At 41.6% G+C, this 20,329-nt stretch overlaps 1 protein-coding gene across 4 annotated transcripts; it reads left to right on the top strand.

Moving 5' to 3' along the window:
• The first annotated feature begins 2,285 nt into the window (after nt 1-2,285).
• On the top strand, nt 2,286-15,651 carry LOC120746275 (NLR family CARD domain-containing protein 3-like). Of its 4 annotated transcripts, XM_040051687.1 has the most exons (11): nt 2,286-2,333; nt 2,418-2,516; nt 2,999-3,115; nt 4,852-4,933; nt 5,097-5,325; nt 9,896-11,747; nt 12,451-12,624; nt 12,766-12,939; nt 13,328-13,501; nt 13,977-14,023; nt 14,116-15,651. In XM_040051687.1, exons 2-11 carry the CDS (start codon nt 2,491-2,493, stop codon nt 14,652-14,654), a joined length of 3,414 nt encoding a protein of 1,137 aa, XP_039907621.1. In that variant the 5' UTR covers nt 2,286-2,333; nt 2,418-2,490; the 3' UTR covers nt 14,655-15,651. The 4 variants fall into 4 exon arrangements, with proteins under 4 accessions (XP_039907621.1, XP_039907622.1, XP_039907620.1 ...); XM_040051688.1 differs by lacking the exon at nt 2,999-3,115; XM_040051686.1 differs by lacking the exons at nt 2,286-2,333; nt 2,418-2,516 and having other exon boundaries at nt 2,551-3,115.
• Nucleotides 15,652-20,329: the final 4,678 nt, after the last annotated feature.

Below are 20,329 nucleotides of genomic sequence, written 5' to 3'. Positions count from 1 at the left end.
CAAGCAACTTAAAGAAGTCCAGACGCTTTTCTTTGCAAGCTCCTTTGACTACGATGACCTGGATGATTGAGAACCTTCACAGACATATGTTACATTTTATATTGATTTCATGTTTATCCTTGTTTTGAGCAGTGTGTGGTGCAACTTTTGTGCATTGTCTTCTGCTTATAATTTATTGTTTATATGGTCATTTTATTGCTGATTATTCAGTGTCTTGTTTGTGAACTGTGTTTTCATTATTTGTAATGTTTCGGTTGCATCTTAAATTTGTTTGCCACTGTTTCCTCTGAATTGTCTAAACTGGTGACCTTAAAGGTTTCTGCACAAAATAAAAACAAAACAAAAAATTATTTAAATTACATTTTTCAAATAAGACATTTCATTCAGTGTCAGTTTTAATTAATTCTAGTTTTTGCATTTGAACTTTTCAAATTCTGAATTTCATGCCAGAAAAATTATTTTGGGGCAGGGAAAACAAAAATTATTTTGGGGCAGGGGAAACAAAAAAGTACTAAATTTAATGCAATAGAGGACAAAAACGTAGCTCTATGTCACAGGATGGGCAGCCTTGATATTCCAAATAGAGCACAGAGTGTGGGTGCTGGCACTGTTAGAGATATTGTATCTCTAACATATAGCAGCTGCAGGTTAATTATTGATGGCATTAAAGTCATTTCAGTGTGAAGCTAATCTTTGACATGTGAGCTGCAGATTAGGATTCTTTAGTGGTTTGAAGTGTTTTATTTGGCAGAAGTCTCTTGACGCAGAGGAGTGATCACAGAAAAGAAGCAGAGCATTTTCTGTTTTTCAATAGAAAGCTGGTCCAGGCAGCAGAGAGCTGCAGAGTGAAGTTCATAGGAACAAGCTGAGTAAGTGCAACTTTGATTCATTTGTCTCTGAGATTTCTTCTTCATCACAGAGCTGCTGCTCTTTGTTAATGTGTGTTTGTTTGGGGAACAGATTGAGACTCATTACATATCTGATACATCTGTGAATACATCTTGTATTGGATGAAATCAATAAAAACAATACACAAAATTCCTTTAACAAAAAAGTCTTTGATATCCAATTTAGAGCTTTTCAAACCAATCCATGTAAGAAGATATTTTCCCCCTCACATCACATCACATCACATCAGACAGCTTGTGTTTTTCTTTATCAGGCAACAACAGGTTGTTAACAGTATCATGAAATGTGTCTCAGTGTGCACATCACATCAGATCCGATCAGAAAAAGTCTGACTGTAATGTGATGTTTAGTAAGATGGACTCTGAACAAGCTCACCATCAAACTGTAAAACTATAAAAATCCTGTATTTCATGTTGATGATGAGATTGTTTTATGAAGGATCATAGTTCATTCCTGTTAAATATTCTCCATAATTCATGGAGAATATTTAACAGGAATTGCTAAGAGCCCCCTGCTGGTTCCCTCTAAGTCAGGGGTGTCAAGCATTATGCCCAGTGTACTGAATCAGCCCAGCAAAGACTAATCCTACCTGCTGGACGGCTTTGGAATTTTTTGGACTTCTAACTGTATTTTTATGTTTTACATCTTTTCCTACTGATCAACATCTCCCCATAGCAATTCATTCATTCAAGCTTTTAAATAATATCTGTTTTAAAAAGTTTAAATACATCTGCTTGCTGGGCTGGAAGTTAGATTTCCACCACTGTCTGCTTGTGAAATTTCTCTGGTAAAACATCAGTTAAGTTTACCAATTGCAGCTCTGAGTCAGTTTCTTGATGGTGAGTATTCCTGTTGTTGAGAGGTCTACATCTACATACAAATCAAATTTACTCTTTTTATCAGACACTTCAGAATTAATAAGTTGCCCTAAATTATCTATCCTAAGTAAGCATAACTTTGTTTTTTCGAGGCAATGAGTTTGCATACTTTTTCTGCTAACTTATTACTGTACAGCTTTTCATTTTTTTCATTCTGATTATCGAATTAGGGGTTCAGGTGATGAGGAAGAAATTAAAATATTCAGTCAAAGTAGCTTCATGGCTCCATCTAATGGACTGATAGTAGAAGTAGAGCAGCTGATGGCAGCTTCCTCTGCCTCACACTGCTGTCTGACTGCATTCAGCTGACACTGAGAGGAAGCAGAAAAGAAGCAGCTGATATTTGGACAGCACACATGATGGAAAGGAGGATTTCAGTTGATGTCCCATGAATGATTTGTGTTTCCTCGGAAGGTGAAGCTAGAAAGTGTGTGTGAGCTGACATCAATTCAGCAGCATGGATCAGTGTGAGGACAGAGAGGAGGGAGTCGCTCCCTCTAAAACCACTCTGTGTGGGGAACATGAGAGCCAGACCAAAGCTCAGAGGTGAGATGACCATCTCTAACTGTCCATGACTCTTCTCCATGTCACAGCTCAGCACTCACATCACTGCTCCATCATTATTCACAGGAACCAACCTGGACCTGAACCCAGCTGTGTGTCCTTAAAGAGCAACTTCTCAAAAGGTATCGGTGAAGATTTTATGGGACAACATTCTCCACCAGAAAGGTAACCTGTAAATGTCTTTACTCTTTTTCACACATACATTTTTGTGTTCATGTGTTACACGGTCTGTGTTAAAGTTTGTTTTTGTTTTAATAAGAATACCTTAGCCTTTCTTAACAAACATAAGTTGTGTTGTTTGTCCTTTCAACAGTGGCAGGACACACTTCACTCACAGAAGCTGTAAACAACGAAACAATCAACATATTTTGACACAAAACACTCAGTTTTTTAAAAAGAAAAAAAATCTTCCAGTTACAATGATAGTGAATAATAAATATTATAATGTTATTGAACCTTGTATATCGGAAAAAAAAATTCAAGGACAGAGTCTTGGAGTGCAGGAATGTCTCTCACATTGATGAATCACAGTGTAACTGCAGCAGCATTTGTAGTTCTGATGTGTGAGATGACCACCTCTAACTGTCCATGACTCTTCTCCATGTCATAGCTCAGCACTCACATCACTGCTCCATCATTATTCACAGGAACCAACTTAGACTTGAGCCTTGGCCTATACCTGAACCCAGCTGTGCGTCTTTAAAAAGCAACTTCTCAAAAGGTATTGGTGAAGATTTTAGACAACAGCATTCTCCAGCAGAGAGGTAATTTTCTTTTTAAATAAATGCTCAACTCTTTTTACACACATTTGAGTGAATAATAATAATAATAATAATAATAATAATAATAATAATAATACCTTAGTCTTTCTGATCAAACATAAGTAGTAATGCCTGTCCTTTCAGCTGCAGCTAGGTTTTTTTTAAATAATCAATCAAACATTATGTTAAATAATGAATTTTCAGTAATAAATATTAATAATAATGTTATTGACCATCAGTGTTGGTCAAGTTACTTGAAAAAAGTAATCAGTAACTAATTACTGATTACTTCCCCCAAAAAGTAATCCCGTTACTTTACTGATTACTTATTTTCAAAAGTAATTCATTACTTAGTTACTTAGTTACTTTTTAAAAACACGATTTACAACCTGAATAGGTAATAAAGCGATAGATCTTTCAGCCCAATTCTACTTTTTCTACATAATCCATCATACAAAATGTAATCAAATGGAAAAGTCTCTTTTTAAAACTTGTTTTATTAGTTTTAATCTTTTAATTTTATGCATCAAGCAAAAATTTAATTATATGCAACATTCTCTGACTGGAAGAAATTTGTTTAATATTTAAACCTATTTTCTACACATTCCAGCACATAAAATAATTTTTTTTTGTGTTTACACTAACTCTTTCAAATATATGCAAGTAAAACACAGCAGAAAATAAATAAAGTCAAAGACTCAGCGGTCCTGTTGCTCTATTTTCACCTGTAAAGCAGGAGTTGGGTAGGCAGAGGTTTATCCTGGTGCAGGTGTGCCGCAGCGGTCAGTGGAAGAATCCGCGAGTTTCTCTGTGAATTTCCCATTACGTCATAGCGCACTCGGCGCTTCCTTGAAGTTACGGGGTTTTTTTTCCGCTGTAAAAAGAAGTTTACTTCCCACGCACAATGCTAATGGACGCTAATGTTTTTGTCACGTTTTATGGAATCAAACTTAAAATAAGGTCAGTACTTCCACGCTTTAAACGCTGCACGCTCATACTCTCTCCCGCACTCGATATATGATCCATTGTTGATCTGCACACAGCTGTTGTCACAAACGTCGCACTTGCTAACGTCATGAGACATTCTCGCAACAAATCACGGGTTTAGTAACGCAGCAATGCAGCGTTCCTACGGGAAAGTAACGGTAATCTAATTACCGTTTTTGCAATAGTAATCCCTTACTTTACTTGTTACTTGAAAAAAGTAATCGGATTACAGTAACGCATTACAAGTAACGTTACAAGTAACGCGTTACTGCCCATCTCTGTTGACCATTAAATATATTTACAAGTACAGAACCTCAGAGTGCAGGAATGCATCTCTGGTTTTCTGGGTGATGTGCTGTTCTAGGGGCACACAGTAAATGAACTGGAGTGTATGCAAGTCTGATGTGTCAAAGAGGTTGAGTCCCCTCATTAAACTTGAAATCTCTAAATAATGGCTTTAATATTTAGTCCTATTATAGCTGATAAAGTACAGAGTTTAGAAATATACACACATGTGATTTTTTAAATTGTAATTTTTTTTTAAATTCTATATTATCATTAACCGATCTAACACAGTAACTGTTAAAACCAGGAAATCAATGTGGAGCAACAAGAGTCAAAAAAAGTGATCTCAACGGGAGTGGAAACTATTTCTGTGGGGTTATTACAACCACAGGGAGTCACTTGCTTCAATGTTTTGTCAAAATATCAGTTACTACATACACGTTGAACTAATCATGAATTCTCCACAGAGTGGACACGAAGACCTCGGTGGTTCCCAGTGGTCATTCTGCCCAGCAGCAGAATCCAAAACACCTGGACTCCATATTTATGGTCTGTACATGTACAACAACTACTGTACTTTTACATCTATTCTGTTCAGAGTCATCTACATGATGCTGTTTGTAGACCAGTGCAATGTCAGTGTTTCATGGATCTTATATTGTGGTCCACAATTTCAGTCTAACTGGTTTATTAATGCAGTGTTGTGTTCCAGCTGCTGGAGGAAAACATTATCACTTTTGTGAAGAATGAGTTGAAGAAGATCCAGGAGGTTCTGAATCCTGGTTACGGGCAAAACCCAGAGCGTCAGAAGGAGGATGAGGAGGTGTTAGACACTGAGAATCAAGAGCAGAGGAACAGCAGCAGAGAGGCATTTGTGAAAATCACACTGCACTTCCTGAGGAGAATGAAGCAGGAGGATCTGGCTGACTGTTTGCAGAGCAGTAAGAAGATTTCTCTCAATATTTAAACTGCTCCATAAATGTGATAAAGAAAGTTTGCAAAAGAATCTATGCAGTCCTGTGAAAAATGATCATACTTATTGCTGGAGCATTCAGGTGTGTTTTAAGACGTTGCCAGAGTCTTAACAAGAGTGGATGTCCTATAAAATTTATACAGTCATGTTACGTAAGGCCCCAAATGGGCGCCGTGCAAGAAAGTAGTAGCTCTAATATTGACCAGTAAGGATACACGCACACTGCAATGGGGTACACAAGAGTTTTTTCCTCAGAGTCAAACTACTGGCTGAGACAACTCTGGCCAGGAATCCAAGGCCCAAAGCCGCCACGGTCAGGGTTGTAAGCCTGGTTACAAACAGGGGAAAGGTGGTCACTTGGAAGAACAAGCAGCCAAAAACATATCAATCCTGCATCTTCCTCAGAAAGGTGTCATTTGAGGTTGGGCCTCCACATTAAAATCCTGGGGCTTCCACTCTCAAGCTGAAATTTCCCTAAAACTTGTCCAGTTTCCTTTTCATGGGCACAGAGAGTCTCCAATCCAGTGTTCTTTCTCCCAGCAGATCCACACAAATCCCATTTAAAATGAGTCCTCCCTCCAACATCCTCAGATTATTTTAAAAGCAAAACCAGGCCAGGTTAAAAATATTTTTCTTTAAAATGTGCACACTTATTTTTGGAGTCTCCGAGGCTTCCCTGCTGCACCAGTGTCCTACAACCCCCCCTTACTGTTTCCTTCCTGAGAAGGGCTCCAGTCCTGAAATACACTGGCTAATGATGATGATTGGGGACCAGTGAAAACACAGCTGAACATAATGAAACAGAAAGTAGAACTAATGACACTTAGACAGAGGGCTGGCATGGTGAAGTACCCCCCCTTTCAAAGGCCAGTACCCGGCGGCCCAAAGAAAATACACCAGAGGGGGCAGAGGGGGTCCAAGACGAAGGGACAGAGTTCAAACATGAACAGTTCAGGGGGGCGGCCACAGGGAAGGCAGCAGCGGCAACTTAGCAGATCCAGAGGCCGACCACGCCGGTGACCAGGTCCAGTCAGGAGCCTGCAAGGTGGCCGCCAATGTCAAATCGGATGTGGGCGAGGAGGTAGCATGGGAATCGCTGGACTAGAAGAACCATGACCAGATAGCAACAGGGCAGCTGCAGGCGACGGCATGGGAGCCGGCGGTGGCGGGGCAGCTGCAGGCGACGGCGTGGGAGCCGGTGGTGGCGGAGCAGCTGCAGGCGACGGTGTGGGAGCTGGCGGTGCAGGGCCAGCAGGGGCGGAAATCTTTGCCTGAAGAACTGAACAAGAGGATGAATGAGTGACAAGGCCAGAGACTGGATAGGAGATTGGGCAACGGGCGACTGAGCTACGGGAGAGTGGACTACAGACCTGACTGACTGGAATACAGGGGACTGGGCGACAGACTCAGCCACAGGTGACTGGAGGACAGGAAGAGACTGGACTACAGGTGACTGGAGGACAGTCTCCTCCTGTCCTCCCGTCACCTGTAGTCCAGTGACTGGGCTACAGGTGACGGAACAGAAGGAGACTGGACTGTCTGGCTGGAGACTGAGCTACAGGCAACTGGAGGACGGGAGACTGAGCTACAGGTGACTGTGTTACTGTTGGTGAGGTTAATGGCTGAGCTGATGGTTGGGTTAGAGATGGTGACAGTGCTGCAGCCTGAGACAATAAACCGGGTGCTTGAGCTGGGAATAGGTCTGTCAACTTAACCAGGGATTGAGCTACGGTGTGAAAAGATGGATGAGGAGGTGGATGAAGTGGTAGACTGGCACGTGGAGAGGCTAGCTCTTCCGAGCCTCTAGGGAGGTCAGCCTGGATTCTGGCTGCGCTGGGACAGGCACAGAAGGTGGCTGGACACCAGTCATCCCCACCTGAGAAACAGGAATGGTTGTGGAGGTAGACTGGGTCACAGCTGCCCTCGTCCTGGGAGCTGGCACAGGAACAGGCAATAGCTGAACATTAACTGCCCTCACCTGAGCAGGATGAAGGGAATGGCGGACTTTGAGGTACCTTGCTAACAGGAAAAGGCTGAACTATTGATGAGGAGATTTTGATTGAGTGGGAGAAATTATCTGATCTAGTGGTGTGAATGTCATTAGTAACGTCCTGGGATAATGAAACAGTCTCTTTGGAAGAGGGGATCAGACTTCTCAGCATCGCTGTGAATGTCTATGCCAGGGCGCTGAAGAGGTTAGTTGAGTCTCAAATAAAGGAAGAACAATGTTGTTTTCAACCTGGTCAAAGAACACTAGACCAGCTCTTTATCCTCCTGAGGATATTTGATGGTACGTAGGAGTTTGCCATTCATGTTTTGTGGAATTAAAGAAGGCATTTGACTGCATCCCTTGGAGTATCCTGTGGGGAGTAGCTCAGGTGTATTGAGTGTCTGGCTTGTTGCTACAAGCCATTCATTCCCCATATAACAGTTACATGAACTTGTTCTGCATTGCCAGCAATAAGCTGAACTTGTTCCCAGAGTGTGTCGGACTCCAGCGGCCGTCCTTTTGTCACTTGAATCCTGTTCAGAATTCTTATGCACAGAATTTCTAGACATAGCCAGATGGCAGAAGGATTCCACTTTGATAGCCTCAGAATTTCATCTCCTCTTTTTGCAGATGATGTTGTTCTGTTGGGTACATCAGGCGGTGGCATCCAGCTCAACCTGGAGGGTTTAGTGTTGAGTTTGAAGCACACTGTGGATGTTGTCACTTACAGAATAATTTCTTGGCACTGATCCCATGAATACCAGTGAATCTGGATTTTTTTTCATTGCATTAAGTTTCTCATCTGAAGCTGACAGATCAGACCTCCACATGTTTTATTGTTTTTCTTGTAATCTGTTAGTCTTTTTCATATGAACATTGATTCCAGTTTGTTTGTTTTTTTACTCAAGTCAGAGTGAGTGTCTTGGGGAAAATTATATTCAGCACACGTGTTATTTGAGCCCAAGTATCTTTAAAAAAAATTTCCACTTATATTTATATATTTGTTCACTCCTCCACTGCAGCTGAGCCAGGGACCACACCTCCACCACAATACTCTACTAATTATAATTTTTTTGTAGAATTTTTTTAAACAGTCATCACTTCCATGGAAACACTTTGGAAAACAGCATCTCTTCTGGCTTCCTCATTGGAGCCCGGACAGTACTATTCATTTCTCCATAGTGAGACTTTCTCTTTAGTGACCTCCTAACCCAGTATGAACCTTCCAGATCCCTCAGGTCATCTGGATCTGGTCTTTTATCAGTTCCCAGAGTCAGAACCAGACACGGAGAAGCTGCATTCAGCTTTTATGCTCCTTATATCTGGAACAAACTCCCAGAAAGCCTCAGATCAGCTGAAACACTCAGTTTATTTAAATCCAGGTTGAAGACTCACCTATTCTCAGCTGCATTTGAATAAAGCACCAAATCCACACTTTTAAGCTTAAATTTCAAAACTTACATTTAACTACTGATTTTATCTGTTTTGATTTCATATACTGTTTTGTTTGTTTGGTAATTAGTTAGTTAGTTTGTTTGCTTGTTTTAATCAATTTTAAATCATGCTTTTTATTTGTTTTTGTTTCTAATGTCTCTGTATAGCACTTTGAATCACCTTGTTGTTGAATTGTGCTATACAAATAAACTTGCCTTGCCTTGCCTTATTTTTTGCCTTAGAAGTGCAGGCTTTTCTCTTAGAAAAATCATCATCAGTTTCTCTGCTTCACCGTAATGTGTTTTGTTATATAAGAAATGTGAGTCGGTCAGTATGCAGACAGTGTGTTAAATTCTCTACAGATTGCACAGTTGCACAAACATACACATGGCAATGGGAACAAAATATACCAAAAAAATAGACTAGTATGCACGTTAGAGATTATTAGGCAGAGGCTCTGAAACAATAGAGTACAACAGTAGATCGTATTATTGTATGATCTACTGTACAATATAAAGCGCCTTGAGGCGACTGCTGTTGTGATTTGGTGCTATATAAATAAAATTGAATAAAATTGAATTGAATTGAATAGATCCCATGGTTAATTTTTGTGCGAAACTCCTTGTTTTTGCATAGGAATAGGAACTAATATTTGCATGCAAATATTAGTAAATTAAGCCTTATGTCCTTTGGACAGACAATAATAATAAAGTTTGGTCATAAGGCACAGTTTGTGTTTGGAGAAAACTAAACACAGTACAGGAGCACAAATGCCTCATACCAACTGTGAAGCACAGACCTGGGCACCTTGCAGTCATTAAATTAGCCATGAACTCCTCTTTATAAAAAGTTATTCTAGAGACAAATTCTCAAAATGATGATAACTGTCCAGAAGCTAAAACTTGGCCACAATTGGGCCATAGACAAGGGCAGCAGCAAATCAAATATGGCTCATTAAAATTCAACTCACGAGTGGACTGAAGCATTGAAGCACTTTACACAGTTTTTCACAGGACTGTATATTTATGATAATAATTATCTTGAGGAATGGGATGTTGGGATTATTTAAGTACTATAATTCATTTATTTGACTTATTTGTTGTGTATTTTTCAGAAATGTTTGCTCCACTTTATCAGCATAACCTAAAATCTAAGCTGAAGAGGAAGTTCCAGTGTGTCTTTGAGGGGATCGCTAAAGCAGGAAACCCAACCCTTCTCAATCAGATCTACACAGAGCTCTACATCACAAAGGGAGGGACTACAGAGGTCAATCAAGAACATGAAGTTAGACAGATTGAAACAAGAGCCAGGAAACCAGACAGAGAAGAAACAACAATCAGACAAGAAGACATCTTTCAAACCTCACCTGGAAGAGAGAAACCAATCAGAGCAATGCTGACAACAGGGGTGGCTGGTATTGGGAAAACAATCTTAACTCAGAAGGTAACTGTGGATTGGGCTGAAGAAAAAGCCAACCAGGACATCCAGTTCATGTTTCCATTCACTTTCAGAGAGCTGAATGTGCTAAAAGAGGGAAACTTCAGTTTGATGGAACTTGTTCATTATTTCTTTACTGAAACCAAAGAAGCAGGAATCTGTAGCTTTGAAGATTTCAAGGTTGTCTTTATTTTTGATGGTCTGGATGAGTGTCGACTTCCTCTGGACTTTTGCAATACAGAAATCCTAACTGACCCTAGAAAGTCCACCTCAGTAGATGTGCTGCTGACAAATCTCATCAGAGGTGATCTGCTTCCTACTGCTCGCCTCTGGATAACCACACGACCTGCAGCAGCCAATCAGATCCCTGCTGAGTGTGTGGACATGGTGACAGAGGTCAGGGGGTTCACTGACCCACAGAAGGAGGAGTACTTCAGAAAAAGATCCACAGACGAGCGACTGGCCAGCAGGATCATCTCCCACATCAAGACATCACGAAGCCTCCACATCATGTGTCACATCCCAGTCTTCTGCTGGATCACTGCTACAGTTCTGGAGGATGTGCTGAAAACCAGAGAGGGAGGAGAGCTGCCCAAGACCCTAACTCAGATGTACATCCACTTCCTGGTAGTTCAGGCCAAAGTGAAGAAGGTCAAGTACGATGGAGGAGTTGAGACAGATCCACACTGGAGTCCAGAGAGCAGGAAGATGATTGAGTCTCTGGGAAAACTGGCTTTTGATCAGCTGCAGAAAGGAAACCTGATCTTCTATGAATCAGACCTGACAGAGTGTGGCATCGATATCAGAGCAGCCTCAGTGTACTCAGGAGTGTTCACACAGATCTTTAGAGAGGAGAGAGGACTGTACCAGGACAAGGTGTTCTGCTTTGTCCATCTGAGTGTTCAGGAGTTTCTGGCTGCTCTTCATGTTCACCTGACATTTGTGAAGTCTGGAGTCAATCTGATGGAAGAAAATCAAAAAGCCTCCCAGAAATTTAAAACAAGAAAACCTGGAAAGAAACATTTCTACCAGAGTGCCGTGAACAAGGCCTTGCAGAGCCAAAATGGACATCTGGACTTGTTCCTCCGCTTTCTTCTGGGTCTTTCGCTTCATAATAATCAAAGTCTTCTGCAAGGACTGTTGGCACAGACATCAAATAGCTCACGGACAAATCAAATTGTGTCACAATGTTTGTTGACGCTGACTGGAAGTAGCTCACAGACCAATAGAAAAGCAGCTCAGTATATAAAAATGAGGCTCAGTAGGAATCTGTCTACAGAGCAAAGCATCAATTTGTTCCATTGTCTCAATGAACTAAATGATCGTTCTCTGGTGAAGAAGATCCAACAATCGTTGAGTTCACAACGTTTTTCCACAGATAAACTGTCTCCTGCTCAGTGGTCAGCTCTGGTCTTCATGTTACTGTCATCAGAAGAAGCTCTTGAAGTGTTTGATCTGAAGAGTTACTCTGCTTCAGAGGAGGTTCTTTTGAGATTGTTGCCAGTGGTCAAAGCCTCCAACAAAGCTCTGTAGGTACACATATACTACAATATATTCATTAATGAATATACTAGTTCTTTTATGAAAATTAAGGCACTGGACATCATTATCATCAAGGTTTGAGTTAAATCATGTTAAGCCCTGGCCTAGGGGAAACCCAAAGCACAACATGCAGATGGCTCCCCTGCTCCCCGAGGAAAGGTACAGCAGGACTTGTAATTTCAAACACAGGACATTTTATTTCCCTTTAGCCATAGAAATCAGGGTGGGCATTGCAAAAACAATAAACAAAACATTCTAGAAAGGAAACTCAGCAAACTTATGTACCTATCACAAGAAGCAAAAAGAAAATACAGGCCTCTGACCTGTCTTCCTAACCTAAACCTAAGGGAGAAAAAGGCTTTAAAAGAAAAAGGCTTTCCACCCCTACAGCTACCAGATCAATCTCTACAAAAACAAAACATTATTTACAATATATATAAAAAATAACGAATCTAGCTCTTCGAGATAAAGAAAAACTTCATTACACAATACACTCACAATACACAACTAAATACACAGCACGGCCTGCTACACTGATGGGTTCCAATTTATAGTCTTATTCAGTCTAAAGTCTTTTATATAAATTAATAAGTTTATATCACTCAATTTTTTTTTTAGAAATATTCTACCACATTTTCAACCAGATATACACGTTTCTTTATATTTCTCTCCATATTTATGTTTCTTCAGACTGAGCAACTGTAACCTTTCAGAGAGAAGCTGTGAAGCTCTGTCCTCAGTCCTTAGATCCCAGTCCTCCAGTCTGAGAGAGCTGGACCTAAGTAACAACAACCTAATGGATTCAGGAGCGAAGATGCTGTTTGCTGAACTGAAGAGTCAGCACTGTACACTGGAAACATTAAGGTCGGATGTGTATGTTTGTGTGTGGATATTAGAGAGAGTGAGACAGACATTATTTTTACTATTAAATTCATTAGTTTCTAAGACGTAGCTAAAACAAGTGTCTACATCTTCTACATATTTATATTATTGTATTTTTTTCAGATTAAGTATGTGCAACCTCTCAGAGAGAAGCTGTGAGGCACTTTCCTCAATTCTTGGACTATATCCCACATCTTTAAAAGAGCTGGACCTGAGCAACAATGACCTGAAGGACTCAGGAGTAAAGATGCTTTCTGCTGGACTGAAGAGTCCACAATGTACATTGGAAACTCTAAGGTAATGTTGAGCTCTATTTTTATTGTTTGAGAAAATTAACCACTAAGAATTGTTACCAATACAATTCAAAGGCTCAAACGCGTCCACAAAACCAAGTTAGCAGGCAATTAAACTTTATATATGTTAGATGTCAGTATAACTAAATTTTGAAGCAGCATATAAGCATTGTTTAGTGGCTGTAGAATTTTGCTCAAAGCATCAATGTGTCTTAACTGTAACACAGATGAGCATCTACAAAACATAAATTCACAGTCATTTCTAACTCACCAACTCCCTTACTCAGTGACTGTTTAATTATATGTTGGAAACAGTTTTCTCTTATATTATTCACAGCAGAAAACAATTCTTTCAGAGAACCTGTGATATGAATTGGTTTATGTGTCTGCAGGCTTTCAGGTTGTTTGATCACAGAAGAAGGAAGTAATGATTTGGCTTTAGCTCTGAGCTCCAATCCCTTCCATCTGAGAGAACTGGATCTGAGCTACAATCATCCAGGATACTCAGCAGTAAAGCTTCTGTCTTCTGGAGTGAAGGATCCACACTGGAGTCTTGACACTTTGAGGTATAGAGAGAGCTGCCGCAACAAATTCATGCTGCAAAACTTGCCAAATCCTCAAAGAAGATTTGGCAAGTTTTTATGGGTGCAACCTCAATTCTCCTCCTTAACCCACAGATACCTTTTTCTTATGGCACAAATATGGTACCATTTAAGGGGAAATCAAATGGTTTTCCATACAAGATTTACTGCCAAGAAGCATTGTACAACAAGGAAATAATCGTTTAAATACAAATTTCCTCACTTTTTTGCTACGTTTAAATTTTCTGTCACCAAAGTGACAAAGAATATATTTGCCATGGGTCAGTACAACAAATAAAAAAAGATGTATGTGAAAACATTTGGTTAACTAGTCTGGATTAGTTCAAATGTTGTGCTCTTCTGTCATCACTGTCTAACAGTATGTGTATGAGAGTGATGTAGTGTTCATGTGTGCATGCTGAAAGAGACTGTGCTGGTCTGACCCTCCTCCTCCTTTCAGGGTGGAGCCTGCTGGAGTCCGATGGTTGAGACCAGGTCTGAGGAAGTGTAAGTGTGTTTTTAATGTGATTCATGAAAACAAAGCAGCACACATTCAACCATCTTCAACAGATGTTTATTATGTTTGTTCCCTCCATCAGATGCCTGTGAACTTACAATTGACATGAACACAATTAGCAGAGAACTTCATCTGTCTGACAACAACAGGAAGGTGACACGTGGACGACCATTTCAGTCATATCCTGATCATCCAGAAAGATTTGAACGGCCTCAGTTTCTGTGTCGTGATCCCCTGAGGGATCGCTGCTACTGGGAGGTTGAGTGGAGAGGATATTCTGATCTATCTGTAAGTTACAGCAAAATCAAAAGGAAAGGAAGAAATAATACTGGTGCATTTGGATGGAATGATCATTCCTGGAGTTTGTGGTTCTCTGAAAGTAATCCTTACTGTGTCTCTTACAATAACAAAAAAACACATATCTCCTCCTCCTCCTCCTCCTCCTCTGTGTCTAACAGAGTAGCAGTGTATGTGGACTGTCCTGCTGGCACTCTGTCCTTCTACAGAGTCTCCTCTGACACTCTGATCCACCTCCACACCTTCAACACCACATTCACTGAACCTCTTTATCCTGGATTTACACTCTGGGATAGAGCATCAGTGAGTCTGTGTGTAGTTTAGTATAAAGAGTGTCTTCTTGTTATAAATATACTCAGCTGAATCTGTATCAGAGTACAGTTAAGTCTGTAAATATCTGTCTATTTCACTTAGACACACATTTTCAGATTCCTGGATTAAGACAAATTTAAAAACTGCTCAGAGACATTCACACATTATTACCTAAAGAAGTTTTCGTTCACCCTATTTTTATTCATACTCACTCTTACAATACTGAAATGATAACTATGCTGTAACCTGTTTGTGATGTATAAATAACCAGGAAATTATTGTTATGTTACAAATTATGTTTACATTTTTGCAGTTGTAGACAATGTTCCTTGTTTTTTACACTGCACTTGTTTTTATAGTATGTATTTGGTGTTTAAAACAAAATGCTGTGTTGTGTTTTTTTAGCCAAAATCTGAACAAATTAGAAAACATCTTAAAACTGAGACCTTCGGTTGCCTTTAACAGCCTGTTGACTCGGTTGTTTATAAACAACCAGGGATCAATTTCATATGAACAAAAACAAAAAGAAAAGAAATGACAGCTAAGGTTACTCACAGTTGCCTTGCCCCAATGTTTAACTTCTAGTCTCTTAATCTAATGTTATCTTTTAAATAAAGTGCACAAATGACTAATATCACCAAATATGTAACTCCACCCGGGGTAACTAGGAACAGACCCATACAAGTTCAACCCAAACTTGCCTGAACCTAAGTGGAGGGCTTGTTTCTTTCTTTAAAAATCTGTGAATATTTTACACATTTGCATTAGAATGGCCGATATTTATTTTCCTCCAATTAAATAAATTGTTTCTACTCATTCTTTCTGAGGTTTAAGTAATTAATCCAACACTTCTCCACTTCTTATTCTGGCTGGTTTCTGTGATTGAAAGAGTAACAGTGAAAATAATATCTTAAGATTTTTAATTAATTGATGTTGTAATTCCAGATCATTTTTCTCACTCACTTATTATTGCATTACTTTATATACTGAAGGTGAATTTATATCAGCTTATTACTTGTTTAATTTTTCAATAAAATCAGAAATACCGCCCAGTAGCACTCACCCCCATCATCACTAAGTGCTTAGAGCGACTGGTCCTAGCACACTTCAAATCCTGTCTCCCCCCCACCCTGGACCCCCACCAATTCGCATACCGCCAGAACAGGAGCACAGAGGATGCAGTCTCCATCGCAATGCACTCTGTCCTCTCACACCTGGACAACAACAACACCTACGCCAGAATGCTGTTTATAGACTTCAGTTCAGCATTCAATACAATCCACCCCTCACAACTCATCAGGAAACTGACAGACCTGGGCATCAGTTCCCTCATCTGCAAATGGTTATTGGACTTCCTGACCAACCGCCCCCAACATGTCCGGCTGGATAACCACTGCTCATCTACCATCACAATGAACACCGGTGTACCACAAGGCTGTGTGATGAGCCCTTTCCTCTACTCCCTCTTCACCCACGACTGCAGACCTGCTGATGGTTCCAACACCATCATTAAGTTTGCAGATGACACCACGGTGATTGGCCTCATCAGTGACAACGATGAGGCCGCCTACAGGGAAGAGGTGGATCGTCTGGCTGAGTGGTGCGACACAAACAACCTGCTGCTTAACACCGAGAAGACCAAGGAGCTCATCGTGGACTACAGGAGGAATGCTGACCCACATCCACCCATCCACATTAAGGGGACGGCTGTGGAGCGTGTGAGCAGCTTCAAGTTCCTGGGAGTCCACATCTCCGAGGATCTCACCTGGACGACCAACTGCTCCAAGCTGGTCAAGAAGGCTCACCAGCGCCTCTTCTTCTTGAGGACTCTGAGGAAGAACCACCTGTCCTCAGACATCCTGGTGAACTTCTATCGCTGCACCATCGAGAGCATCCTGACCAACTGTATAACAGTCTGGTACGGGAACTGCTCTGCCTCGGACCGGAAGGCGTTGCAGAGGGTCGTGAAAAACTGCCCAGCGCATCGCCGGAGCACCACTTCCTGCCATAAAAGACATCTACAGGAAGCGGTGTCTGAAAAGGGCTGGGAAAATCATCAAAGACCCCAGTCACCCATCGCATGGACTCTTCACCCTCCTGCCCTCTGGGAGGCGCCACAGGAGCCTCCGGACTAAGACCACCAGGTACTGGAACAGCTTCTTCCCCACAGCTGTCAGACTCCTGAACTCTGCCTCCTGACATCTGACCCACGTTAAACTCATGGACTGAACATACACACACCCACAACCACCTACACACACACACAATGGACAACTGTACCCTCAAACACACAATAATAACATGGACTGAACCACCACTCACAACCACTAGCACTAGCACCTCTGTAGAAACTATCTACACCCTCACTTATCTTAACTGCACTACTGTATAGCTCTGTGTAAATAATCATTCTGTACATTCGATAATCTTTAATCCTACAACTGTTTACAACTTGCATAGTTCCCATTTCTGTATAGCTGTATATCTCAGATTCTGTAAAGTTATTTATTTCATATTCTGTATAGTTTTTCATATTTATATCCTGTTCATATCCTGTACATAGCTTGTACTCACTACAGCCTGTACATACTTATAGTTATAGAATATTCACAACATACTTCATACCGTGTACATTATAACATACCATAATAGACCCATTTCTGTAATATACTCACATATCTATATTATTGCTAATATATATTGTAATATATCTATATCACTAAAGCACTTCTGGATGGATGCAAACTGCATTTCGTTGCCCTGTACCTGTGCATGTGCAATGACAATAAAGTTGAATTCTATTCTATTCTATTCTAAATCAGAAATCAGAAAGGGTTTATTGCCAGATGTTGAGGAGGTTTACAACATTAGGAAATTGCTGCGGCGCTTCAGTGCAACATACTGTCATAAAAATATAAAAATAAGAATAAGAATTAAAAGTGCTAAGTGGATAGATATATACATGATATATACATGAGTGCAGGTGGTGATCAGTGCCAAACGTGGAATGATGCAGTGAACACAGCGTAGGGTCATGTGTTAGTGGTGGGAACAGTCATATGGTTATTGTTCATGTGTCCGACAGCAGAGGGGAAGAAACTGTTCTTATGGCGAGAGGTTCTGGTGCGAATGGACCGGAGCCTCCTGCCTGAGGGGAGCAGGTCAAACAGACTGTATCCAGGGTGAGAAGGGTCAGCTGAGATCCGAGCTGCACGCCGCAGTGTCCTGGAGGTGTACAGGTCCTGCAGAGATGGGAGTCTGCAGCCAATCACCTTCTCAGCAGAGCGCACAACACGCTGCAGTCTCTGTTTGTCCCTGATAGTGGCTCCAGCGTACCACACAGTGATGGAGGAGGTGAGGATGGACTCGATGATTGCAGTGTAGAACTGCATCATCGTCCGTGTTGGCAGGTTGAATTTCTTCAGCTGCCTCAGGAAGTACATCCTCTGCTGGGCTTTTTTAATGACGGAAGTGATGGTGGGCTCCCACTTCAGGTCCTGGGTGATGGTGGTACCCAGGAAGCGGAACGAGTCCACAGAGGTGATGGGGGTGTCAGTCAGGATGATGGGGGGGAGTGGGGCTGTGTGCTTCCTGAAGTCCACAATAATCTCCACTGTCTTCTGGGCATTCAGCACCAGGTTGTTGTGGCTGCACCAGGACACCAGACGTTCAACCTCCCTCCTGTAGGCAGACTCATCCCCGTCCGAGATGAGTCCGATAACGGTGGTGTCATCTGCAAACTTGATTAGCTTGACAGACTGGTGGGTGGAGGTGCAGCAGTTGGTGTACAGGGAGAAGAGCAGAGGAGAAAGAACACAGCCCTGAGGGGAGCCGGTGCTGATGGTCCGGGAGTCTGAGACATTCTTTCCCAGCCTCACATGCTGCTTCCTGTCCGTCAGGAAGTCAGTGATCCACCGGCAGATGGGATCAGGCACATTCATCTGGGAAAGCTTGCCTTGGAGATGGTCTGGAAGGATGGTGTTGAAGGCAGAGCTGAAGTCCACAAACAGGATCCTGGCGTAGGTTCCTGGGGAGTCCAGATGCTGCAGGATGAAGTGTAGGGCCATGTTGATGGCGTCATCTACAGACCTGTTGGCTCTGTATGCAAACTGCAGGGGGTCCAGGAGGGGGGCCGTGAGGGTCTTGAGATGGGAGAGAACTAGGCGCTCAAATGACTTCATGACCACAGATGTCAGAGCCACGGGTCTGTAGTCATTTAGTCCAGTGATCCTAGGTTTCTTGGGGACAGGGATTATGGTAGAGGACTTGAAGCAGGCAGGCACATGACATGCCTGCAGTGAGGAGTTGAAAATGCCAGAAAACACTGGGGCCAGCTCGTTTGCACAGTGTCTGAGGGTGGCAGGAGACACGCCGTCTGGGCCGGGAGCTTTCCGAGCATTCAGGTTCTTAAACTGCTTCCTCACATCTGCTTCATGAATATGAAGAGTTGTGGTGGGAGGGGGTGGTGTGAAATCCTCTTTTGTGTGGGGTGAGGAGGGGGGTGTTGCAGGTGAAGTGATTGAAGGTGGTGATGGCTCTATGGAGGGGGGAGAGGTGGGGGAATGAGTGTCCAAAGTGTCTCTATTGTTGGGGCCGTTGGAGGTGTGAAGGCTGCCTGATGGCTCGTCAAAACGGCAGTAGAAGTCGTTGAGGGTGTTGGCCAAGAGCAAGTCGTCAGTGGAGTGGGGGGTTTTAGGCTTGTAGTTGGTGATATTCCTAAAACCTTTCCACACAGAGGCCGAGTCATTCTCTGAGATCTGCTGCTGCATCTTCTCAGAGTGCTGATGTTTAGCAATGTCCACTTCTTTAGTGAACCTGTACTTGGCCTCTCTGTAGTGTCAAATGGTGTCATATGACAAAGATCAGCTGTTTGGATGTCTCTGTTTTTCTATTTATCTGTGGCTGCAGCTGCAGACTCTTCCTCACTGATCAGTTTGCAGACTGTTTACTCAAAATATTGATTTGTCTGGTAAATACCAGCAATCGCTGAAAGGTTCCCACTGTTTGTTTTAGCGGGACAACAATACGAAAGCTTCAAATAATCCGATTACAGCCAGGAATGATAAAATAAAAACTTCAAAACAGTTAAGAGCTTCAACATGCAGATGATTGGAAGATGATTCAACAATTATCAGAACAGATCCAGATTAATTTTCTGGTATAAATGAGAAAACATCACTTCACTGGTTGCTTTAATTCTGTCACAATATAAACATTGAGACCGAAATCACAGAAGAACCCAAGATTGAGTAACATGCGGTGACCATCAGATTGATCTCTATTCTCTGTCCCAAGTAGAAAAAAATATACCGCATTGCTTTTCACAAAATAAAGGCACCAAACATCAAAGGAACATCAGAGACACTAGCGTTACTATTTCTTAGCCTGCCCCACTCCACTTCAGTTTCAGCTTCAGCCTGAACAACAGTCAGTCAGCTTCATTCAATCCAGAGCCAGCAGCATAGTTTAGATTGGAGAAATCCTCATTCACACAGGTTCACTTCAAGAATTATTGTCACGTTGTTCTTTTTAACCTGGTGAACATGGCTCGAAGGGCTAATTCTACATCAGAAAATCAAAAGGATTGACATCATCTGGTCAAATACACACATAACCAATGCATAACTCAATACTCAACAAACCACACACAAGAAAAACATCACAACAGCTTTGTCTCTCTAACCAGA

This window comes from Simochromis diagramma, unplaced genomic scaffold, assembly GCF_900408965.1.
Source record: "Simochromis diagramma unplaced genomic scaffold, fSimDia1.1 OVJJ01000107.1, whole genome shotgun sequence".
In the NCBI taxonomy this organism is placed as follows: domain Eukaryota; kingdom Metazoa; phylum Chordata; class Actinopteri; order Cichliformes; family Cichlidae; genus Simochromis; species Simochromis diagramma.
This window is presented reverse-complemented; position numbering and strand designations above follow the sequence as displayed.